Raw genomic sequence first — 25445 nt, 5'->3', positions numbered from 1 at the left:
CATCACATGCTCTCAGTGATGTCACATCCTTCCTGTGACATCACACCTACCTTATGACATCACATCCTCCCCATAACACCACATTCCCCTCTATGAGATCATGTCCTCCCCTGTGACATCACATCTGCCCTGTGACATCACATCCTCCCCAGGACATCGCATCCTTGTTGTGATATCAAGGCTCCTCTATGATGTCACATCCATCATATGACATCACATCTCTCCTGTGATACCATATCATCCCTGTGACGTCTCATCCTCCCCTGTGACATCACATTGTCCCTGTGGCATCACAGCTCTGCTGTGACATCACATCCTTCCTGTATCTTATATCATCCCCATGACATCACCACCTCCCTGTGACATCCCATGCTTGCCTGTGACATCGCATCCTCCCTGTGACATCACATCTTTCTTGTGACATCACAGTTTGCGTATGACATCACCCCCTTCCTGTGACATCACATCTCTCTTATGATGTCACAACCATATGACATCACATCTCTCTTATGACGTCACATCCATCATATGGCATCACATCTCTCCTATGACGTCACATCCATCGTATGACATCACACCCTTCCTGACACATCACACCTGCCCGTGACATCACATCCTTCATGTGACATCACATGTCCCCTATGACATCACAGCCATCATATGACATCACATCTCCCCTATGACAGCACGCCTACCTTGTGACATCACATCCTTCCTGTGACATCACATCTCCCCTATGAGGAGATGTGATATCCATCATATTCTGGGATAATGCAGGACCACATGAAATCAAAGGAATTCTGGGACACTGTCGAACCTCCTGCAACCAAGGGTTCCTGGTGACATGTGTGTCCTCCTGGAACCAAGGGAGCCCAGAGATATTTCTGAACCTCACAGAATCCAGGGGCCATTGGGACCCTGCAGAACCTCCTGCATTCAAGTGCTCCTTGTGAAACTGCAGGCTCTCCTGGAACCCAAGGATTCCTGGAACACTGCAGAGTTCACGGAACCAAGGGGCCACTGTCCCACTGCAGTTCCTTCTGAAGCACAAGGGACCCTGGGACAAAGGGAAATCTCCAAGGATCCAAAGAGCATTTTGGGACTGCAGGGCCTCATGGAACTAAAGGAACCTTTGGAGACTGTGGAAGCTCATGGAATCAAGGGGTCATTGGGACATGTGGGGCCTCCTGGAAGCAAAGGAACCCTGAGAATGTCTGTTGGAACAACAAAAGGCAGCAGCAGCTGCATTCAGTTAATTCGGATCAACAAGGAGTGTTTTGGCCTTGACTGGTGTTTTCCATCCAGAGAGTGCTGTTTGCCAAAGTGGAAACCACTTGGAACGCTCTGCATGGTGCTGGGGGCTCCTGGATCCAATCTCAGCCTTGGGTTATGACAACACTTTCAGTTTAAAGGAATTACAGAGATGTGACTGAACCACTTTTGTCCCCCAGGTTTAATGATGGCAAATCAGATCTATTGATACAAAGGAATTACTTAGGGATAGAAATGATGAGACAGAAGATCTTCATCAGAATTATTTACTGCACAATAGAAACACTAAAACTACCAGGAATAAAGGATAAGAGAGGACAGTGCTCTACACTAAAGTAATTGTTGAAGCAATTCTACTAAAGCTGGCACAAAAGCAATAATTCTTAATTAGAGATGGATGGAACTCCCCCAGACCAACGCTCGGGGGGAGATCTCTGCTCTCAACCTCCAGCAGTGACCTTGGGGGGGTCCCCAGCCAAGGCAGGAATCTCCAAACACACCCCCAAGAAGGGTTCTGATGGAAGAAGCTGCCCCTGGGAAAGGGGACTGGCCCTTTGTGGTCGAAAGGGATGGACTGACAGTCACTGTACTCCAGGGGTTGCCTCACCATCAGGGGGTTAATTCAAGGTGGAAGCAGCGGCCAAAGCTCTTCCTGCAGTCGGGGAACTCAAAGGACTTCTCTTACTGGTGGGTCCGTTGGTGTGTGGTCAAGTTAGAGCTCTGGGTGAAGCTCTTCCCACACTCCCCACACTTGTAGGGCCTCTCTCCGGTGTGGATGCGGCGGTGGGTGAGGAGGGTGGAGTTCTGGTTGAAGCCCTTCCCGCAGTCAGTGCAGCGGAAGGGCCTCTCATCCGTGTGCGTCTGCTGGTGCAGGAGGAGACTGGAGCTGGTCTGAAACCTCTTCCCACATTCCAAGCACTTGTAGGGTCGTTCCCCGGTGTGGATGAGTTGGTGGGTACGGAGGTGGGAGCCCTTTGTGAAACTCTTCCCACATTCCCCACACGTGTAGGGACGCTCCCCAGTGTGGATGAGCTGATGGGTGCGGAGGTGGGAGCTGTCCCTGAAGCTCTTCCCACATTTTCCACACGTGTAGGGCCGTTCCCCACTGTGGATGTTCTCGTGGGTGCGGAGGTGGAAGCTGTACCTGAAGCTCTTCCCACATTCTCCACACGTGTAGGGACGTTCCCCAGTGTGGGTGCGCTGGTGTCGGATCAGGTTGGAGTTGTCACTGAAACTCTTCCCACATTCCCCACATGTGTAGGGACGTTCCCCAGTGTGGATATGCTGGTGCTTGAGGAGGTCACAGCTCTGCCTGAAGCTCTTCCCACATTCCAAGCACTTGAAGGGCTTCTCCCTGCTGGGAGGCTGCTCAGGGACCACCAGCTCAGAGCTCCGGTTCAAGCTCCTGCCACCTTCCCGGCACAGGCTGGCTCTTTCCTCCTCAGAGCACCCTGGGCTGGCTTTGGAGCCCCTCCTGCGGGGGGATCTCCGGCCCTTTTCCTCCCCGCTGCCTTCCTGCGCCGTGGAGCCCTTCAAAACGGCCTCTCCCACCAGGGGCTCACGGGGGGATTTGTCCTCCGGGCTCTCCGTCCTCAGCTCGGGGCCTGGGGCAGGAAGCAAGAAGGACAGGGAGGGGATTTGCCTCCGGCCCACAGGGAAGGCCAAGGACATCCCCCCAACTCCGGCCCCGGCAGGACGGCGGCGCCAGCGGGGTTGTCCTGCAGCCGGGGCCATGCTGGGCTGACAGAGCCAGCACAACACCCGCCCAAAGGGACACTGACTTCCTCCTCACCTGCCTGGGGGGCCCAAGGCATCTTCCTCTTCCTCGCAGCCTCCTCCTCCATCCGCCCAAGCTTTGGGAAGGACAAATCCTGATGGGGGGAAAACAAGGGCTGAGTGCGTTGGCTTGGGGGTTCCTCCTGCCCAAGTCCATCTCTAGAGCTCATTGGGCATCCTGTGGCCATAAAGACCTCCAAAACACCAAGATCCAGCCCAGAAAAACCCAAACCACTGACATTCAGGCAAAAAACCCCTCAGAAATAGTGAGATGAACCTCTCACAAACTGCAAAAAGTTGAGATTCAGCTAAAAAATACTCCAAAATATTAAGATTCAGCCAGAAAAATTCTCCCAGAAGTTCCACCTCTCTGGTCTCTCCCCTCTGGGGTTCAGAGGGTCTCCCCTGTCTAGGATGCTGGGGGTCCCACTTAGGGATGCTGAGAGTGTTGGGGGTCCCAAGGGTCCCTTCTCCTCTGACTCTCGCCTTTGGGGTGCCATGTTCCCAGACATTCCCCCTCTCCAGGTTCTCCACTTTGTTGTCTCGGGGATCCCAGGGGTCCCCACTGTCCAGGTTTTCCCTTCTCTGCGCCGCCTCTCCAGGCACTTGAGGCTCTTGCAGCTCTCCCCTCTCTCCAGCCTCCCCCACTCTCCAGGGATCAAGGCATGGGGACACAGAGGGACTGCCATTGCAACCCTGCTCTCGCTCTCCCCACTCCCTTTACCCCCCCCTCCCACCCCTTTCCCAACTGCCCCCCAAACCCCGGCTCCCCCCAGCTCCCTTTGGGGATGACCCACCACCCCTCCAGCTCCCTTTGGGGGGCCCAACCGCTCTTTTCACTTCTCTCACCCCTTTCCCATCGTGGCCGCTCCGCTCACCCGACAGCGGCAGGAAGGGTAGGGACAGGGGCGGAGTAGAAACAGCAACAGCAGGAGAACAATCACCCCCCATCCCATGGGTGCCCGGGAAGGGGGAACTCATCCCAAATATGGTGGGGGCAGTGTGGGGGCTTGGGACATACTCAGGCTGCCAGCACAGATTTCCCTGCAAAGTATGCAGTGAGTCAAGCTCTGGAGAGGAGACTGTGCCCCATGGATGGGATTGCAGAGGCTCCCTCAGGTCCCCAGCAGGAATCAGCAACCAGGAATAGACACAAAAGGCCCCCTCGAAAATTTCAGGGGAGTGTCCTGTAGGGAGGGGACAGTATCACCCCACCAGGGCAGGGCTGGCAAGTGGGAGGCTGCTCCAGGGCTCTGCAAGAGGCCTCATGCTCTGCTCAGCCCCAGCACTGCCTGGTACCAACACCCCCGGCTGCCCCTGGCCCTGGGCAGCTCTGTTGCCACAGGCTGTGCCCTCACCGTGGCCCTGCAATGGCCCTGCCTGTCCCTCACCCGTGGCCCTGCCCATGGCCCTGTCCCTTGGCTCTCTCTCTGCCAGCTCAGTGTGGGGCACACGGGCTGGGGGTCCCTCCCAAGCCCCCCGGGCAGCTGGCGTTGGCTGGGGGGATGTGAGGGCTGGGCCTGCTCAGCACAGCCCCGGCCTCGTGCCCAGCGCCTCTTTCCTGACCCACACAAGACCTTCCCGGCCCCCCCAGGGCTCCCCTGCTGCTGCCTCTGCTCCTGGCCCTGCCTTTGCTGCTCCCTTGGCTGGGGCAGCGGCTGCAGGGGGGGGATGGCAGCAGCTTCAGCTCCACGGCACTTCCTGGGGGGAGCTCAGCCCGGGGGGACGGGCAGGGACCTGATGGGGATGGACAGGGGCCCAGCAGGGACAGACAGGGCCTGCAGGGGAAGGCACACGGACAACCTGGCCCCCCACACTGCCAGGGCTGTCTCTGCTCCTCCTTGCAGGCTCCGTGGCCACCCACAGTTTGTGTTCCTGGGTGCCCACCATCTCAGCACTTGGAGACCCTCAAATCAGTGCCCGCAGCTCTGCAGCAAAGCCCCAGCTCACCTGGCACACAGGGGATGGAGACAGACCCTTCTCGGGGATGGGCATTCACAGCTTTGTCTCTGCCCCACCACGGGGCTCTCCTTCCCCAGCAGCACCTCTGCCTTGCACTTATTCTCAGCCTCACCTCAGGGACAGCTCTGGGCTCACCTCCGCGCCACTTCTCAGCCTCACCTCAGGGCCTGGGCTCAAGGACAGGAACCTGCAGGGAGGGGACATCAGGTGCAAGCTCAGGGCTGCCTGCTTGCACTGGCCTCTGGGCTTCTGTCTCCTTCTACAACCAGCCCAGAACTCAGCCTGCTTTGCTAACACCACACATTTACAGACTAACATGGGAGATAGATATGGACAGACATCTCTATCACCCTGGGGATAGAGCCCCAAGCATGTGCTGACATAGGAATGGGAATCACAGATTCACAGAATCAGCCACGTTGGAAAAGACCTCCGAGATCATCAAGTCCAACCCTTGATCCAACCCCGCTGTGCTTCCCAGACCATGGCACTGATGCCACATCCACTCGCACCTTCAACACCTCCAGGGACGCTGACTCCACCCCCTCCCTGCCCAGACCATTCCAAGGCCTGATTACTCTCTCGGCAAAAAATTGCTTCCCAATATCCAACCTAAACCTCCCCTGGCACAGCTCAAGACCCAGCCCTCTTGTCCTGCTGCTGCTTCCTGGCACAACAGCCCCACCCCTACCTGGCTACAACCTCCTGGCAGGGACTTGCAGACAGTCAGGAGGTCTCCCCTGAGCCTCCTCTTCTCCAGCCTCAACACCCCCAGCTCCCTCAGCCTCTCCTCACACCACTTGTGCTCCACTCCCTTCCCCAGCCTCGCTGCTCTTCTCTGCACCTGCTCCAGGCCAGGATCCATTGGCCCTCTTGGCCACCTGGCCACACTCTGCCTCCTCTTCAGCTTCCTGTCCATCCACACTCCCAGCTCCCTTTCTGCCTGCCTGCTCTCCAGACACTCTGGCCCCAGCCCGGGGGGCTGACGGGGCTTCTTGTGGCCAAAGGGCAGGACCCGGCCCTTGGCCTGCTGGAACCTCATCCCCTTGCAATCAGCCCATGGATCCAGCTGGGCCAGGTCCCTCTGCAGAGCCCTCCTGCCTTCCAGCACATCAACACACCCCCAGCTTGGTGTCACCTGCACATTTGCTGATGAAATGCCTGGTTCTGCAGCAGCTGCAGATGCTCAAGGGGCAGCAGGACCAAGTCAGGGACCTGGGGGGGCCTGGGGGGCTTTGGGGTCCAGGAGGGTCCTGGGGAAGCTGGGGAGGGGCTTTGGGGGTTGGGGGTACAAACCAGGACAGACCAGCACAGACCAGTACAGACCAGTACAGACCAGTACAGACCAGTACCTCCTCACTGCTCCCCAGAGCTCTCCTGGAGCTGGGCCACGTTGTTTTGGGATACCTGAGCCCCCCCCCAGTGCCCTCCCAGTACAGCCCAGTGCCCCCCCAGTACAGCCCACTGTGTTCCTGTCCCAGGGTGCCCGGTGATCCCTCTTTGAGGGGGTTGGAGGCATTTCAGGGGCGGCTGGGGGAGATTGGGGGGGATCGGGGGGAGGGGTCGGATGTGGATTTGAGGGGTTTCGGGGGGCCTTGGGTGCATTTAGGGGAGTTAAAAGGGGTGTTGGGAGGGCAAAGGGATCTGTAGGGGGAGGAGATTAAAGGGAAAATGAGGGTTAGGAGACATTTGGGGGGGGTTAATGATGTCTGCGGGTAAAGAGGAGGTGCAGCAACACACTCAGGTGAGTCCTGATACCCCCCTGGTGTCCCCAAGACCTCCTTGGTGTCCCTAATTTCCCCCCTTAAGACCTCAAGACTCCCCTGGTGTCTCCAATGTCCCCAGGCCCTCTGGATCACCCCAATTCCCCTCTTGACACCCCCAATTCCACTGTCCACAAACCCCTCCCCACTGTCCCCAAACCCCATCCCTGATGTCCCCAACCCTCCACCTCACCCCAGGAGCCCCCCCTGGACCCTCTGACCACAAAAACGCCCCCCCCCCCCCCCTCACAGAAAGGCCAAGGGCATCTGGGGACACGTTGAGGACAGTTGGGGGGCTTTGGGGAGCACTGGGTGATTACTGGGGGATACTGGGACACACTGGGGGGAAACAGGGGGCACTGGGAGGGACTGGGAGGTTACTGAGGGACACTGGGATGGCACTGGGAGGGACTGGGTAGTTACTGGGGGATTATCAGGACACACGGGGGAACACTGGGAGGTTACTGGGCCATACTGGGGGTTACTGGGTGCTCACTGGAGCATTTCTGGGCCATACTGGGGGGCAGTGGGAGGTCACTGGGACACACTGGCTGGTCACTGAGGGAGTTACTTGGTTGTACTAAGGGTCACTGGGAGGTCACTGGGATATATTGGGGGCACTGGGATCCCCTTACCTGGATGTGGTACATCTCCCCCTCTGCACTTTGGGGGCCACATCCAGGACCCCTCCCTTGGGGCCTGGAAGATCCACTGAACCCCATTGCTAGGCTTTAGGGGACCCTCGGGACCCCCTCCCTGTGGGGTTTCTGTCTGCTGAGTTTTGGGGGTCTCTGGGGTTTGGGACAGGCATTGGGATTCCCTTTCCCTGGGGTTTGTCTGCCGACACAGACACCCTATAAAATCCCCTCAAAACCCCTGAAATCCCCTCAGAAATCCACCTCCGGACCCATCCAAACCTCTTCAAGGACCCCACAAATCCCCTCAGAGACCTCATCCACCCCCAGGGCCCCCTAAACCCTCTCAGTGACCTGCAAAACCCACCTGGGACCCCCCAGGCCCTTTCAGGGACCCCAAAAACACCCTCAGGGATCATCAAAATAGTCTGGGACTCCCGAAATCACACTAGAAACCCACAAAACTGCTTCAAAGACACCCTCAAAAGCCCCCCAACACCTCTCAATTCCCTCAGAGACTCCAAAACTCCCTCAGGGATTCCTAAACCCATTCAGGGACTGTCAACCCCCCTTAAGTCCCCTCCGGACAGTAAACCCCTTCAGAGACCCCCCAAAATCTCCTCAGGGACCCCCTAGGGACCCCAAAACCACAGAACAGCAGAAGAGCTTTCTGTAAAGGAAGAGAGCAAAGAACCTGAGGAGGAGGAGACCAAGGAAAAACTGAAGCAAAGCAATAAAATCATCCTGGCCCTTGCAGTTTTTCCTTCACCTTTTTCTCACTTTTCCTTTTCTTAGGGTTCTTTTTTTGGTTGGGTGGTTTTGAATTTTTTTCTCCGAGGGACTTTCCCGGCAATCGAATCACCATTTCCGGGTTCTTGGGAGGCCTCCGGGCCCCGCGGCCCCCGAGAGGGTCCTCCGAACCTCCGAACCCCCCGCGCTAAACCCTCCCGAGCCCTCCAGCCTTTCCACCCACACCCGCGCTCCCCGCAGCCCCCGAGGGGATCCCCAGACCCCGCTCTCCCGCACCCCCCGCCTGCACTCAGAGCTCACCGACCGACCCGCCGCCATCACCGATTCCCGGCAGCCAACGCGGCAGGGGCGGGGGCGGGGCTGCGGGGGCGTGGCCGCGCGCTGATTGGCTGCGGCGGCGTTCTCTGAACGCGGTGCGCGCGCAGCCGGGACTCGGTGATGGCGGCGGGGCCTGCGGTTCGCTCTGAGTGCTGTGAGTGCCCCGGGGGGGCTCGGGAGGGTTTAGCGGGGGGGTTCGGGATAACCGAGGAGGTTTTGAGGGGTCCCTGAGGGAGTTCGGTGTCCTGAGGGGACTCAGGGGGTGGTTGAAGGTCCCTGAAGGGATTTGGGGGTCTCTGAGGGGGTTTTGGTTTCTGAGGAGAATTGGGGGGTGCCAGGTGGGCTTTGGGGGTCTCTGAGGAGGTTTGGAGGTCCTGGCGGGACCTTTTAGGCAGTTTTGGGGTCTCTAGGGGGTTTACGGGGTGTTAGATGGTTTTGAGGGTTTCAGAGGGGGATTGGGGGCTCCCTAAAGGGGACTGGGGGGTCCCAGGTGGGTTTTGCGGGTCACTGAGAGGGTTTAGAGGGTGCTGGGGAGGGATGAAGTCTCTGAGGGCATTTGAGGGGACCTTGAGAAGGTTTTGATGTGTCGAGGAGGGGCTTTCAGGGGTTTTGAGGCCATTTTGGGGGGTCCCCTAAAGCCCAGCAGTGGGTCCAGGGGGTCCCCCAGCCCCAAAGAGGAGGGGTCCTAGGGATGGCCCCCAAAATCCGGGGGGAAATGTACCACATCCGGGTAAGGGGATCCCTAGACCCCAGCATATCCCGGTGACTTTCCAGTGACCCCTTCAGTGACCACCCAGTGTGTCCCAGTGATCTCCCACTGCCCCCCAGGATGGCCCAGTGATCCTGCAGTGAGCACCCAGTAACCCCCAGTATGGCCCAGTAACCTCCCAGTGTCTCCCCGTGTGTCCTGGTAATCCCCCAGTAACCCCCCAGTCCCTCCCAGTGCCCTCCCAGTGTCCCTCAGTTCCCCCCAGTGTGTCCTGGTAATCCACCAGTAATCACCCAGGGCCCTGCAAAGCCCCCCAACTCTCCCCAATGTTTCCCCAGATGCCCTTGTTCTTTCTGTGAGTGTGGGGGGGGCGTTTTTGTGGTCAGATGGTCCGGGGGGGGGCTCCTGGGCTGAGATGGAGGGTTGGGGACATCTGGGATGGGCCTTGGGGACAGTGGGGAGGGGTTTGTGGACAGTGGAATTGGGGGTGCCTAGGGGGGAATTAGGGCTATGGGAAGTCCCTGGGAACATTGGAGACACCAGGGGGGGCCTCGGGGTGTCAAGGGAGGAACTGGGGACACCAAGAGGGTCTTGGGGACACCAGGGGGGGTCTCAGGACTCACCTGCTCTTGGTGCAGCCCCTCCTCTGCCCACCCAGGCCTCATTAACCCTTCCCAAATGTCTCCTAACCTCCATTTTCCCTTTAATCCCCTCCCCCCATAGGTACCTCTGACCCCCCAATGTCCCCAAGACCTCTTTTAACTTCCCTAAAGGCACTCAAAACCCTCAAATCCCCATGCAAACTCCTCAGATCTCCCCAAATCTCCCACAGCCCCCCCTCAAATCACTTCCAACCCCCCTCAAAGAGGGATCACCCAGCACCCTGGGACAGGAACACAGTGGGCTGTACTGGGGGCACTGGGCTGTACTGGGAGGGCACTGGGGGGTGGCTCAGGTGTCCCAGGACAACGTGGCCCAGCTCCAGGAGAGATCTGGAAAGCAGTGAGGAGGTACTGGTCTGTCCTGGTCTGTCCTGGTCTGTCCTGGTTTGTACCCCCAATCCCCAAAGCCCCTCCCCAGCTCCCTCAGGACCCTCCCACTCCCCAAAGTCCCCCAGGCCCCCTTCAGGCCCCTGACTTGGTCCTGCTGCCCCTTGAGCATCTCCAGCTCCTGCAGAACCAGGCATTTCTTTGCTCCCCACAGGGTCTTTCCCACACCCAGAATGGAATCTGGAGGCAGCAGGATGTGCACAGGGCTCCCATTTCCTACAGTGCAAAGGGGCTGCAGGGAGTGATTCCCCTGCTCTTGCAAATCTGCCAAAACCTGCAGGGCACAGAAGTGGGAGCTTCAGGAATTTACTGGCACTGGGAGTGGAGCTCACAGGGTATTGAGAGGAACATATCCCTCAAATACAATCTCTCTGCATGCACAATATCTGTATGAACAGACAGATAAAGCAATAATCAGATATATTCTGTATCATATATATGGTACACATTCTATAGAATCCATCCTTAGGTGTTGTATGATAGATCTGTAAGATATTACACATAATAAGCAATAATAAGGCAAGTGTCCTCCTTAGGGACACCCCCTCCCAAAACTACTGGCTGGGTTTGTTCCCTGGGGGTCTCTGCAGCAGCAAGCACAGCCCCACACTGACTGCTCTGGGCTGTGCAGGCATTTGTGGTTCTGCCTGTCTCACACACACACACACAAAAGTCTGGTGTAGTGCTGCCCTCAGGAAACACCCCCACCCTTGCTCCAGCTAAAGCCATGGAATTTGTCTTTGTTTCCCTTGGGTTCAGGGTCAGGCTGTGCCTGTGTCCAGCCCAGAGGTTCAGAAAAGCATTTCTCCTCTCCCACTGCAATCTGCTGCTGCAGACAGGACCCAGGCACTGGTGGCACTGGGAGTGAACAGCAGAGTGTTTCCAGGGGCTCTCTGAAGGAACACAAGTGTCCAAAGAAACCAGCACAAGTGTCCACAGAAGTCCCAGTCCTTTATCCCTGAATGAGCTCGTTCAGCCCAGGAAAAACTGCCTAAGTTTTATTTCCATGGAAGGAGGTTTTTCCCACTTTAACGTGGGTTTAGTTCCAAACCAGTTTCTTCATTTCCTCCTCCCACTTTCCCTGAAGGACACTGACAGGGGCCATGGACACTGACAGGGATCACAGAGTTTGTCCCTTGGCCATCCAGCTCCTGCTGTTTGGCAGCACAGGAGAGGTTAATTAGAGCCCAGGCTCCAATCGCAGGCCATGCCTTGAAGACGAGCTTGAAATCAAACAACTTTCCTGCTGGAGGGTTAAATTCAGTCCCCATCACCTTTTAGTGGGCTGAATTTTTGTATTTTGGAGTATTTTTTAGCTGAATCTCAGCTTTTTGCAGTTTGGGGTGGCGAGGGTCTTCTTGCTATTTCTGAGGGTTTTTTGCCTGACTCTGGTTGGTTTGGGTTTTTTCTGGGCTGAATCTTGGTGTTTTGAAGGTTTTTATGGACACAGGATGCCCGGTGAGTTCTAGAGATGGACTTGGGCAGGAGGAACCCCCAAGCCAACGCACTGAGCCCTTGTTTTCCCCCCCATCGGGATTTGTCCTTCCCAAAGCTTGGGCGGATGGAGGAGGAGGCTGCGAGGAAGAGGAAGATGCCTTGGGCCCCCCAGGCAGGTGAGGAGGAAGTCAGTGTCCCTTTGGGCGGGTGTTGTGCTGGCTCTGTCAGCCGAGCATGGCCCCGGCTGCAGGACAACCCCGCTGGCGCCGCCGTCCTGCCGGGGCCGGAGTTGGGGGGATGTCCTTGGCCTTCCCTGTGGGCCGGAGGCAAATCCCCTCCCTGTCCTTCTTGCTTCCTGCCCCAGGCCCCGAGCTGAGGACGGAGAGCCTGGAGGACAAATCCCCCCGTGAGACCCTGGTGGGAGAGGCCGTTTTGAAGGGCTCCCCGGCGCAGGAAGGCAGCGGGGAGGAAAAGGGCCGGAGATCCCCCCACAGGAGGGGCTCCAAAGCCATCCCAGGGTGCTCTGAGGAGGAAAGAGCCAGTCTGTGCCGGGAAGGTGGCAGGAGCTTGAACCGGAGCTCTGAGCTGGTGGTCCCTGAGCAGCCTCCCAGCAGGGAGAAGCCCTTCAAGTGCTTGGAATGTGGGAAGAGCTTCAGAGACAGCTTCAACCTGATCCGACACCAGCACATCCACACTGGGGAACGGCCCTACATGTGTAGGGAATGTGGGAAGAGCTTCAGGAACAGCTCCGGCCTGCACGTGCACCGTCGCATCCACACTGGGGAACGGCCCTACAAGTGTGTTGAGTGTGGGGAAAGCTTCAGGACCAGCTCCAGCCTCCGCTCTCACCATCTTATCCACAGTGGGGAACGGCCCTACAAGTGCTTGGAATGTGGGAAGGGGTTTCAGACCAGCTCAGATCTCCTGAAGCACAAGCCGACACACACAGGGGAGTGGGCCTTCTACTGCACTGACTGTGGGCAGGGCTTCAACCGGAACTCCACCCTTGTCACCCACCAGCGCATCCACACTGGGGAACGACCCTACAAGTGTGGGGAGTGTGGGAAGAGGTTTACACGCAGCTCACATCTCATCCAGCACCAGCAGACTCACACGGATGAGAGGCCCTTCTGCTGCACAGACTGCGGGAGGAGCTTCAACCAGAACTGCAACCTCATCAAGCACCGGCGCATCCACACTGGAGAGAGGCCCTACAAGTGTGGAGAGTGTGGGAAGAGCTTCACTAATAAGTCTGGCTTGACCCAACACCAACGGACCCACCGGTAAAGGAAGCTCCAACTACGGGAAGAGCTTTGGCCGCTGCTTCCACCCCGAATGAACCCCCTGATGATGAGGCAACCCCTGGAGTCCAGTGACTGTCAGTCCATCCCTTTCAACCAGAAAGGGCCAGTCCCCTTTCCCAGGGGCAGCTTCTTCCAACAGAACCCTTCTTGGGGTGTGTGTGGAGATTCCTGCCTTGCCTGGGGACCCCCCAAGGTCACTCCTCGAGGTTGAGAGCAGAGATCTCCCCACGAGTGTTGGTCTGGGGGAATTCCATCCATCTCTCATTAAGAATTATTGCTTTTGTGCCAGCTTGAGTAGAATTGCTTCAACAATTGCTTTAGTGTAGAGCACTGTCCTATCTTATTCTGTACTCCTGTTAGTTTTAGAGTTTCTGTTGTGCAGTTAATAACTCTGATGAAGATCTTTTGTCTGATCATTTGTAACCCTAAATAAATTCCTTTTTATCAATAGATCTGTTTTGCCATCATTAAAACCTGGGCGACAGAAGTTTTTCAGTCGCACCTCTCTAATTCCTCTAAATTGATTCTGTTGGCATAATTGAAGGCTGAGATTGGATCCAGCAGCCCCCAGCAACCCACAGGAAGTTGGAAGCTCAAGGCCTGTCCCCCCCTTTCCTAGCCCCCTTGTGCCCTTAGACCCCCATGGGACTGTCAGACCTGCCAGACTATCCCTCCTTTTCCACCCTTTTCCCTGTTCCTCCCACTTTCCCATTGTTCCCTCAATCCCCATTTTTCCCCCCCGAACAGTGCAGGGGTCCCAACCCCCACTTTTTGCCCCCTCTCCTGTGGCTGCTGAAGGAGAAAATGAGGCTGCACACACAGAGTTCCATTGCAGGACTTGTCCCCCCATCTTTCCGGCGTCCCCCTTTCATTGGGGTTCCTTTGGAAACAGCGCCTGGGCTTTGCCTTTTGGTCCACTGGAATTCCCAGCATGGCCCCAAAGCAGTGCCCTGATCCCACACATTCCCTTCCCCTCATGTGCTGGCTGTGTTCAGCCACCAGACAAAAACACAGGCTACCATGCAGAGCATTCAAAGTGGTTTCCACTTTGGCAAACAGCACTCTCTGGATGGAAAACACCAGTCAGGGCCAAAACGCTCCTTGTTGATCCTGATTAACTGAATGCAGCTGCTGCTGCCTTAACTTGTTCCCACAAAAATTCTCAGGGTTCCTTTGCTTCCAGGAGGCCCCACATGTCACAATGGCCCCTGGATTCCATGAACTTCCAGAGTCTCCAAGGGTTCCTTTAGTTCCACGAGGCCCTGCAAACCCAAAATGCCCTTTGGATTCCAGGAGATTTCCCTTTCTCCCAGGGTCCCTTGTGCTTCAGAAGGAGCTGCAGTGGGACAGTGGCCCCTTGGCTTTGTGAGCTCTGCAGTGTTCCAGGAATCCCTGGGTTCCAGGAGAGCCTGCAGTTTCACAAGGACCACTGGAATGCAGGAGGTTCTGCAGGGTCCCAATGGCCCCTGGATTCTGGGAGGTTCAGAAATATCTCTGGGCTCCCTTGGTTCCAGGAGGACACACATGTCAGCAGGAACCCTTGGTTCTAGAAGGTTCCACAGTGTCCCAGAATTCCTTTGATTTCATGAGGCCCTAGATTGTCCCAATGGACTCCTGATTCCATCAGCCCCCTCAATGTCACAATGGTCCCTTGATTCCATGAGTTTCTGCAGCGTCCCAGGGTTCCTTTTGTTCCATGGGGAGCTGCAGTGTCACAATGGGCCCTGAATTCCAGGAGGTTTCCCAGGGTGACAGTGCTGCCTTGATTCCATGAGATTCCATAGTGTCCCAGGGCTCCTTTGGCTCCAGAAGGCCCTGCAGTGTCACAATGGTCCTTGGTTCCATGAGGTCCCACCATGTCCTTGCTGGAACATGCGTGGCTGTGATGCTGCCCCACCTGCAGAGCTGCCTCCAGCTCTGGGCTCCAGCACAGGAAGGACATGGACCTGTTGGAGCGAGTGCAGAGGGGAGCAGCAAGAGGATCAGAGGGATGGAGCAACTCTGCTGTGAGGAAAGGCTGAGAGAATTGGCATTGTTCAGGCTGGAGAAGAGAAGGCTTTGGGGTGACCTAATTGTGGCCTTCCAGTGCCTGAAGGGAGCCAACAAGAAAGATGGAGAAAGACTTTGGACAAGGGCCTGGAGTGACAGGACAAGGGGCAGTAGCTTCACACGGATAGAGGGAAGGGTTGGAGGAGATAGTAGGAAGGAAATCTTGACTCTGAGGGTGCTGAGATGCTCTTGAAGGCCCCTCCCAACCCAAAGCATTCCATGATTGTGGGACTGGTGGGTGAGGTGGTGGTTGGAGCCGTCTGAGGCACAGGGACCCAAAATGAGGGAGTTTTCCATTGTGGGGGAAGGAAGGAGGGGGCAGCAGAACTGACCCCTTGGACACCTGGCAGGCAGGCTTTGACTGGAAGCTGGTGATGGGGAGCTGAGTGAAGCCCCCACAATGCAGGAGGAAATGGTCAGTGACCTGCTCTGCCAGTGAGATCCCCCCAAGTGCCTGGGCCCACACGGGATGCAGCCAAGAGTCCTGAGGGAGCTGGAGAAAGAGCTGGCCAAGCCACTCTCACTCATTCCCTAGCAGTGCTGCACAACTGCACAAGTCCCAGCTGACTGGCAACAAGCACATGGGATGCCCATGCACAGGAAGGGCCAAAAGGAGCATCTGGGCAACTCCTGGCCTGTCCCATTGACCTCAGGACCAGGGAAGTCCATGCAGCAGATCCTCCTCAGTGCCATCCCATGGCAGGGGCAGGACAACCAGGGGATCAGGCCCAGCAGCGTGGGGTTGGGAAAGGCAGGTCCTGCCTGACCAACCTCATCTCCTTCTCTGACAAAGGACCTGCTCAGCAACTGAGGGAAAGGCTGGGGATGTGTCTCTCTGGAATTCCAGAAAGCCTTTGGCACCATCTCCCCCAGCATCTCCTGCACAAACTGGCTGCTCATGGCTTGCCTGGGGAACTGTTTGCTGGGTGACAAAGTGTCTGATGGCCCAGGGAGTGGTGGGGAATGGAAGGAAATCCAGGTGTGCATGGTCACTAGTGGGGTTCCCAAGGGCTCAGGATTGGGGCTGCTCCTGTTTAACATCGTTCTGGGTGACCTGGGCCAGGAGATCGAGTGCCCCCTCAGAAAGTCGTGGACAACACCACGTTGGGTGTGAGTGTGGATGTGCTGGAGGGCAGGAAGGCTCTGCAGAGGGATCTGGACAGGCTGGATCAATAAGGCCAAGTGTCAGGGCCTGCCCTTGGCTCCCAACAACCCCCTGGAACGCTCCAGGCTGGGGGCAGAGGGGCTGGAGAGCTGCTCAGCAGGAAGGGACTTGGGGGTGCTGCTTGACAGTGGCTGGATATGAGGCAGAGTGTGCCCGGGGGGGCAAGAAGGCCAAGGGCATCGTGGCCTTTGTGGAGAAGAGTGTGGCCAGCAGGAGCAGAGAACTGATTGCCCCTCTGTGCTGGGCACTGGGGAGGCCCCACCTGGAGTGCTGTGTCCAGTTCTGGGCCCTCAGCGCCAAAAGGCCCTTGAGGGGCTGGAGCGTGTCCAGAGAAGGGAACGGAGCTGGGGAAGGCTCTGGAAAAACATGTCTGCTGAGGGACGGCTGAGGGAACTGGGCTTGTTGAGTCTGGAGAAGGGGAGGCTCAGGGGGGATCTCATTGCTCTCTACAATGACCGGAAGGGGATTTTTAGTGGGGTGGGGGTTGGTCTTTTCTGCCAAGGCTATAGTGAAAGGTTGTGAGGGAATGTTCAGCTCTGGGCCCCTCAGTTCAGGAAGGATATTGAGGTGCTGGAGCGGGTCCAGAGAAGAGCAACGAGGCTGGTGAAGGGACTTGAGCACAAGTCCTATGAGGAGAGGCTGAGGGAGCTGGGGTTGTTTAGTCTGGAGAAGAGAAGGCTTAGAGGCGACCTCATCACTCTCTTCAACTACCTGAAGGGAGGTTATAGCCAGGCGGGGGTTGGTCTCTTCTCCCGGAAACCAACAATAGGACAAGGGGACATGGGCTCAAGCTCTGCCAGGGGAGGTTTAGGATGGATGTTAGGAAGAAATTCTTTACAGAGAGGGTTATCAGGCATTGGAACGGCCTACCCAGAGAGGTGGTGGATTCACCATCCCTGGAGGTTTTTAAAAAGAGATTGGACGTGGCCCTTAGTGCCATGATATAGTAACTGGAGTTGGATCAGGGGTTGGACTTGATGATCTTGGAGGTCTTTTCCAACCCAATCTATTCTATGATTCTATGATTCTCCAGTCATTCCTGACACCAGGATGGAAATTCAGCAGATCACTAAAGCCAGTCACCTTGTGAGCCCACAACCAGCGGGGCTGAGGGAGGCCCTGGCAGCTCCCCAGCACCTCCCTCTCAGTGGGACACCTCTGGCAGCCTCTCCCAGCTCGGGAACCCTCCAGTTTGCAACACTCCAAAGACCCTCACTGGTGCCCAGGAAAATTCTGATCCCCCTCCACAAACACTCCTCCAGCTGTGACCCTTGTCTGTTGGGAAACACAAAGGGATTTGGGGGAGTGTTTCCCTGACAACAAGGAGAATTTGGGAGAGGGACCTTTACCCACCCAGCTCTTGATGTGTCCACACATCTCTGCCTGGGTGTGGGTGTGAATTGACTGTGGTGGGAATGTTGTTGTTGTGAATCTATAATTCAGTCACTGTTAAAATTGTGGCAAATGCTATTGAATCACCTGATAACTGTTCAATTGGTCAATGATTAAGTGCTACTAATGTCTTTTGTCCCCTAATCTTTGGATCCAATTCGTTTGTGCCCTGACCCTCTTGCATCCCAAGGCTCTGTGGAAATCATTCCCTTTCATCAAAAAATATATATTTTTCATGACTTTCACTTTAAAGTCATCCTCCTTAGCTAAACTACAAAACAACTCCAATTAGCTCTAGAAGTCTTAAAGACTTGAAGATAATTAAAGGAATGAAAATAATTTGTTTTTCAGTGTTTTAATGGGTCCCACAGTGTGTTTGGAGTTGCATCAGCTGTCAGTCCAAGATGGGCCATGTCAGAACTGGTGAGGTTGGGGGATGAGGAGCAAGGCTGATCATCCAGGGTCAGTGTGGATCTCCTGAGGAGACACTCAGCATCAAGATCACTTGGAGAACACATCTATCACCTCTCCTCTGAACTAAAAAATAGCCATAATTGTATTAAAACAAAAAAATTACAAACTTTGAAGACTTGTTTTGAAATTGCCTTGAAGACAATTAAAGGAAGACAAAGAGATCCTGAGGGATTTCTGGAATTTAATGAGCCCCACGGTGTGTTTGCAGCCCAGCCCATGGTCCTGAGGTGCTGAGAGAAGATTGAAGCAGCTGCTGAAGAAGTCAGAAGCCAAACTCCAAGTGCCTTGAAGCATTGCTGGGCCCCACTGAGGGCAGGCCCTGCCAAAGCCTCCCCAGGGACTCCTTGGAGCAGCTCCTTGGAGGCCAGGAGTGCAGGCAGACAAAGGCTCTGGGCAGGCCCCTCAATGCTGAGCAAAGCCTGCCTTGGTTTTGTGGAGCACAAAGGCCAAGGCCTGAGCCCCAGGCCCTGGCCCAGCAGATCCTGTCCCTCCCGGCTGGCTCAGGGCTGTTTGGGGGGCACTGGGATGGGAGGGGGAGGAACAACAAAGGCCAAAACTGGGCAACCCCTGCCAGGCTCCTGAGGGAGGGGCGAGGCAGAAACCAAGGGCAGAACCTGCCAGGCAAGTTGGTTGTGGTGGCCTGAGTGGCAGAGGCAGCTGCCAGAGGCAAGGGGACAAAGGCCTGGGTGCCTTTGGGCCTTGCAGCCCTGCCAGAGCCCTTGGCCATCTCTCCTGCAGGCTGTCCTGGCCTGGCCCTGCTGCTGCTCTGGCCTTGCAGGCTGCACACACCCCTCCTGCCTTCCCACCCCCTCCCAGCAGCATTTCTAGACCCTCCCTGATGTCTCTGCACCAGCTCTGGCTGTTCCCTGGAACACAAAGCCATGGGCTGATCCTGACTTCCTTCTGGGTGGCCTCTTGCAGCACAAGGGTCCCCATTGAGTGATATTTCTTTTTCTTCACCTTCAGTCTGAACCTTCAGTACTACTCTTTGTGGAGATTTCATTCTATTTCCAATATGGAGAAAAGCTGCATCCTGTCAGATCTCCTCTAGACTCTCTCCAATTCTTCCTCATTCCTCCAGAGTGGGGAACCTCACAGACAGACCGACCAGTCCAGATGTGGTGACCCCAGGGCTGAGTCCAGGGGGGTGACAACTCCCTTGTCTGGGTGCCAACACTCCCCCCAAGGCAGCCCCATGTGCAGTTGGCCTTAAATCAAGGGGCCATTCTGATTCTTTGTAACATCACGGAATCAAGTGGCACCGTGACACTGCAGGGCCTCATGGAACCAAAGGAATGCAGGGACACTGTGGAATCTCATGGAACCAAGGGCCCATTGTGACAAGGGCCCATTCCATGACTCTTTGGAACAAAAGGAATGCTGGGACATCTCAGAACCCCGTGGAACCAAGGGGCAATGGTGACACTGAAGAGTCTCATGGCACCCCCTGTGCCTTCCCAGAACTCCATGGAATCAAGCAGAGCCGCTGCCTCCCCCCCGCTGCCCCGCTTGGACACCTCTGGTGTCAGCGTGTTCTTAGGCAGCACAACTGATCTCAGACCAGAGAGTTTCCCACCTTTTGCTTTGTCCTCTCTTTCCCCTGGTTTTGTTTTTTTTCTTTGTTCATTCAGGAGGAAAAGGGGGAAGGGAGGCACATGTTGATCCCTGTTTGTATCTCTTTACAAAAGGGAGTTGGGGCAGATGGGTAGAGAGGAGGCAATTTCTCTCTCTGCTGTTGCTTTGAAAAGTTCTGTTGGTATTGCTGTTTTTGCTGCTGTATTTCTTGTCAGTAAACTCTTATTGTTTTCACCTCTACCTCCTTATATTTTGTCTCCTTGTACTGGTGGGGAATAAAAGAGGAGTGAATTCATTTTATTGGAGTTCCCACCCCAATATGTGTCTTTAAACCAGGACAGGTTGCTCAAGGGCTCCCTGAAATTTGGCTTCATCCACAAAGGACTTGAAAATACATTTTGTCCCATTGTACAGAGAGATAAGAAAGATGTTCTATAGTGGTGTTCAAGGGCTGGTCACTGAGAGATTTCACCAGGAAGTTGCTGCCAAGAGGACTTTGTACCATGGATTTTATTTGACCCTCTTCATTCAGCCAACTTCCCACCATCTTCCACGTCTTCAGTCCAGCTTCCACCAATCCGGCCATAAGGAGACCACAGGAGACCATGTCAGGGGCCTTGATAAAGTCTGGGCACACAACATCCTCTATTCCCTCCCACAGGGGTTCTGCAATCCCTGCCTTGTCCTTCCAATGCCTGGGAATGGCTGCAGGAGGACTTGCCATATCCCCTTCCCAGCCTGAGCTGGAACTCTGCCAACCCTCCTTGCTGCCCTGTTTGCAGACTGGTTCCATGTCTGCCTTTGCCAAGGCCCCAGGAAGCTCTGGGATGGCTCTGGCCTTTCCAAGGGTTTGGGAGAGGTCTCCCAGTGACACTGCCCAGCCTTCTCAATAGCCCTGACACCAAAACCTTTTCCATATCTCACACTTCCAGAGGAGTGCCCAGGACACAACACAGGTTGTCCTGGTGGTTCTGGAGAATGAGGAGGGATTTCTTCCTAGAGACCAACCCCTCCAATTGCATTTGAGTGCAGCTGAAAGGTTTGCTCAGCATTTTCCCTGGTGCCTCCCTGCCCTGAAGGTTTCTGGCCATCAGGCTGGAGCTGAGGGAGTTGGGCAGGTGCCTGAGGAGGGGGTAGAACAAGGGCTGTGTCCAACGTGCCAGGAGGGCTGTGCTGGGCAAGGATGAGGAGGCTGCAGAAAACAGTGGCAGTGGGGAGGTGAGAGGAGCAGCTGGAGAGACCTTGTGCCTGCCCACGCTGGGCAGGAGCTGCCCCGGGATGGCAGCTCTGAAGCACTCCCAGGATGTCCCTGTGAACAGGAGGGGAAGACTGGATCTAAAATTGAAACCTGGAAAGCAGAGAGCAGGAGTGTCATGGTGTCACTGCAGGAGAGTTCCAGCCCTGGAGCAAGGTCACAGAAGAAGTGACCCTGTACATGCAGTGGCCTCAGGAGATCCCACAGTATCCTGGAGATGCTGTAAGAGAGCCCAGCTCTGCTTCACAAGTTCCCAGGGCCTGTCCCTGCCTGTGCTCCAAGGGCTTCCATCCCCCAGGACTGTGCTCAGAGAGCACTCAGGCCTTACAACGAGAAAGGGGCTCAGGAGGACAGTGTGGAAGTGGCAAGAGAGCAGCTCTGCAAAGACCAAGCACTGCTGCTCCCTGGCAGTGCTGCTGGGCTGGGATTATTGTCCCCTTCCCCTTTGCAAATACCCCCTGTCCTGCAGTGTGCTGTCCTTTAGGAACATCTAAGTAGAAGGGTCTTGGACAAAGAAGGCACTGCAGGGTTCTTTATTTTGTTTAAATACTCAGCCAGTATAATTCATCATTTATACATCTCTGGGTCAAATTCAATGGGTAGACATGAAATTAGAAGGCAGATGCATAATAATATTTCATTGCACATAAAATTATTGCAACAACAACCTGATGACCTCCACGAAAATCCTGAGCAGGAAGGCTGGTCCATTAAAGAGGCCCATTCTGAATGCTACACATCAGAAACTTGGCACATAATTGCTCCTGAAAAGCATCCAGTCATTGTTTTTCTTATGGTATCTTTGACCTCCTGGTTCCTGAGGCTGTAGATGAGGGGGTTCAGTGCTGGAGGCACCACCGAGTACAGAACTGATAGTGCCAGATCCAGGGATGGGGAGGAGATGGAGGGGGATTTGAGGTGGGATAACAGGACAGTGCTGACAAACAGGGAGACCACGGCCAGGTGAGGGAGGCACATGGAAAAGGCTTTGTGCCGTCCCTGCTGAGAGGGGATCCTCAGCACAGCCCTGAAGATCTGCACATAGGAGAAAACAATGAAAATGAAATAACCGAACACTAAACAGGCACTAACCATAAGAAGCTGAATTTCCCTGAGGTAGCCTGAGTGTGAGCAGGAGAGCTTGAGGATGTGTGGGATTTCACAGAAGAACTGGCCCAGGGCATTGCCCTGGCACAGGGGCAGGGAAAATGTATTGGCTGTGTGCAGCAGAGCACTGAGAAAGCCAGTGGCCCAGGCAGCTGCTGCCATGTGGGCACAAGCTCTGCTGCCCAGGAGGGTCCCGTAGTGCAGGGGTTTGCAGATGGCAACGTAGCGGTCGTAGCACATGATGGTGAGGAGGGAAAACTCTGCTGAGATGAAGAACAGAAAGAAAAAGAGCTGTGCAGCACACCCCATGTAGGAGATGGTTGTGGTGTCCCAGAGGGAATTGTGCATGGCTTTGGGGACAATGGTGCAGATGCAGCCCACGTCTGTGAGGGAGAGGTTGAGCAGGAAGAAGCCCATGGGGGTGTGCAGGTGGTGGTCACAGGCTATGGCGCTGAGGATGAGGCCGTTGGCCAGGAGGGCAGCCAGGGAGATGGCCAGGAAGAGCCAGAAGTGCAGGAGCTGCAGCTCTCGCCTGTCTGCGAATGCCAGGAGGAGGAACTGGGGCATGGAGCTGCTGTTGGGCATTTGCTGTTCCTTAGGACAGGGTCTGTTGAGAAAAGGAAAGCACAGGGAACAATTAAGACAGCCCCCTGTCAGCAAAGCCAGTGCAGTTTTCAGGGAAATCCCCTCCAAGTCAAGGCATTTCTTTTCTCTAGTTTGTGCTCTCTGAGGGTGCTGTGAGGAGCAGGAGCTCTGCCCATGTGCTGCTGAGGACTCAGCTTTGCTCTGCTGCAGTGCAGACACGGAGCTGGTTTGTGACAGCTCTCATGATCACAGGGGATGTCACATGGAACAAGCTTTGATGGAAAAGTTAAAATCCTGTGCTGTTTTCTTGGAGTAATTTGGGCTGCAGAAGAGAGGCACAGAGTATCCTTAAAATAATTTTTACTGGGTTTTTTGGTTACAATGATAACACCTGGGGGTGTTTTTTTAGGGGCAAATTTTTCTGATGACAAATCTGAAGATTCTTGAGACAGGACAGGCAGAAGGGCTGAGCTCTCCCTTGCTTATTGCAGAGCCAGGAGAGCTGCAATGCCTCTCAGCCTGTTTACCATCTGCCCTGCACTTTCCCTTGGGCTGCCTTGAAGATGACTTCACACACAGATTCATCCTTAAAAACCCCACCAAGATCTGTGCTGAGAGCAGGACAGTGCTGCTTGAAAGGGCAGCTCTGGGAAGTGTCCCCTGTGCCAGCCCAGAGGTGCAGCTGTGCTGGACAGAGCAGGACAGGAGCCCTCCTGCAGAGAAGGCAAGGGCTGGCACAGGAGAGTGCCCATCCCCAAGGGAAGGCTCAGCACTGCCCAGGATCCTGTGCTCATCTCTGATCCTGCCTGAAATATTCATCTCTAAGAGTAAAAAGTTGGAATTTCAGTGCAGCCTCCTGAATGGAGAGAACAATGTCTATGCTACAATGCCTAAGCAGGAAACACACCTCAGGACTAATTCCTTTCCTGTAGCCCCTGTCTTTTGTGAGCTTTGCAAAAACGTCTCCATTCAATATGGTGTAGTGGTCTGGAGCTGTGAGAAGGTCTGACTCTGCAACAGAGAGACATGGAAAAGATCCTCCCTCAGCTGCCAGGTTTCTCCTTGCCCACAGCCCTTCTGCCCCAGCCCTGGGAGCAGCTCCCCAGGCCAGCTGAGAGCTGCCCCTGGCAGGCAGCAGAGTCCCTGCCCAGCACAGCACCCTGGGCTGCAGGACCCTGCTCTACCCCACAGCCCTGGACACCCCTGGCTGCACCCCCAACTTCACAGCTCTTCCAAAGAGCCCCAGAAGAGCCCCCTGCTCACCCATCCCATCAGCTGAGGCTGGGACAGCTTTAGAAGATGCCTCCAGGAGCTGCCCCTGCACTGACCTGCAGCCACAGACTCACCATGTGCAGCCCTGCCAAGATTCCTCCTGCAGGGAGCTCTTAGCCCTCCTGCCAGTGCTGAGCCCCTTGAAGCTGTGTCTGTGCCCTGCTGGTGTCCCTGAGCTGGCCTGGCAGTGCCCTCAGCCCTGCTGGGCTGTGCAGAGGAGTTGCTCACCAGCAGAGCTGTCTCTTTGAAGCTCTTCTTGCTTGCCAGGAGCTCCCTGTGTGCCAGGAGCCCGGCCCAGCTCAGCAGCACAGCAACAGCCCCAGGCATTTAGTGACCCTCAGGGGGGTTGGTGTTGTTTACATGAGACTCAGTCCCTGAGAGGAAGTTCAAACAACTTCTCAAGAAGTCAAAGTGAGATTGAAACACTGAAGTTTCTTGTAGTGCTAATGAGTCTCACTGATGGACACAACTGAGAACGTGTCCCCAGGTTCCAGTTAGAGCAGAAAAGTGCAGACAGTGATGACAAGGATGGACAAGCAAGGGAAAGGTGGCTCTGATGCTGAATAAACTTTGACTTGTTTCCTTAATCCAGAGGACCAAACCCTGACCCCCAGCCCCTGGGAAGGCAGATCCTGTCTCTGCCTCATTCCTAATGGCTCTTCCTGGGGCACTGGGATGTGGGATGTGCAATGCCAAGGGCAGAACCATGGGGTGGCACCTGCCAGGTTGCTGAGCAGGTACAAGGAGGCCATGAGGCCCCAGGGCTGCAAGGGCCACTCCCCTCCTCCTGGCATCAGGGGCACAGACAGCAGCCCTGGCCAAAGGCCTGCAGAAGGTGGCTGTGTCAGGGCCTTTCAGCTTCTCCCCCTCCCTGTCTCCTCTCCAGCCCAGGCTGTCCTACGGTGTCCATGCCCTGCCCCTTTCCCTGCAGGCTGTTGTCAGCCCCCCGGCTGCCCCACCTGGCTGGCACCTTCCTGCACTGACATCTCTGTGTCCTCCCTGGCTCTTCCTGCACACACAAAGCCTTGGGCTCATCCAGACTCTTTCTGGGTGACGTGTTGCACCCCAGTGTTTTCCATGGAGTGAAATTCCTTTTTCCTCATGTCCACTCGGGACCTCCCCAGCTGCACTTGGCATTAATTCTTTCTTTCTCATGCTCCTTTCTGCTCTGACAAAAGGATCTACCATCTCTAAATCCTCCCTTCAAGCCCTCTCAGGGCTGTCCTGTACTGTCCTCAGTCTCCACACCGTTGAGGCCGCAGCTCCTTAGCCCCTCTCTAGTGCTCATGTGCTTGAGACATTTAAAGCCCATCTTGAGAGATCGCTGGGCACTCACTAATGTTTTTGCAGATGAAAATATCGTGCTCATAGTCTAAGGAAATCACAGTTGCCATGACAACCAGCATGCATTCTCATTGCTATGGTCAGTTACCACGGCAACCATCATATATTGCCATTGGTGCAGTCAGTTACCATGGTAACCATCATACATTCCCTTTTCTACGGTCAGTTACTACAGCCAACCATCATACTTCACACTGGTACAATTGGTTACCATGGCAACCGTCACACATTCCCATTTCTATGGTCAGTTAC

At 55.5% G+C, this 25445-nt stretch overlaps 2 protein-coding genes across 2 annotated transcripts; one reads left to right on the top strand and one right to left on the bottom strand.

The window, feature by feature from the left end:
* Positions 1 to 1953: 1953 nt before the first annotated feature.
* LOC135405386 (zinc finger protein 239-like) lies at positions 1954 to 2961 on the bottom strand. The gene has a single exon (XM_064640078.1). The coding sequence runs from the start codon at positions 2941 to 2943 to the stop codon at positions 1954 to 1956; it is 990 nt and encodes a 329-aa protein (XP_064496148.1). The 5' UTR covers positions 2944 to 2961.
* A 9000-nt stretch (positions 2962 to 11961) lies between these two features.
* Positions 11962 to 13374, top strand: LOC135405383 (zinc finger protein 239-like). The gene is made up of 2 exons (XM_064640075.1): positions 11962 to 13206; positions 13271 to 13374. Exon 1 carries the CDS (start codon positions 11969 to 11971, stop codon positions 12956 to 12958), a length of 990 nt encoding a protein of 329 aa, XP_064496145.1. The 5' UTR covers positions 11962 to 11968; the 3' UTR covers positions 12959 to 13206; positions 13271 to 13374.
* The last annotated feature ends 12071 nt before the right edge of the window (positions 13375 to 25445 follow it).

The sequence above is a fragment of the Pseudopipra pipra genome, chromosome W (assembly GCF_036250125.1).
Source record: "Pseudopipra pipra isolate bDixPip1 chromosome W, bDixPip1.hap1, whole genome shotgun sequence".
Lineage (NCBI taxonomy): Eukaryota > Metazoa > Chordata > Aves > Passeriformes > Pipridae > Pseudopipra > Pseudopipra pipra.
This window is presented reverse-complemented; position numbering and strand designations above follow the sequence as displayed.

Bases quoted from the DNA above. Each gene is read 5' to 3' on its own strand.
- LOC135405383 (XM_064640075.1), top strand. From the start codon at position 11,969: ATGTCCTTGGCCTTCCCTGTGGGCCGGAGGCAAATCCCCTCCCTGTCC.
- LOC135405386 (XM_064640078.1), bottom strand. From the start codon at position 2,943: ATGTCCTTGGCCTTCCCTGTGGGCCGGAGGCAAATCCCCTCCCTGTCC.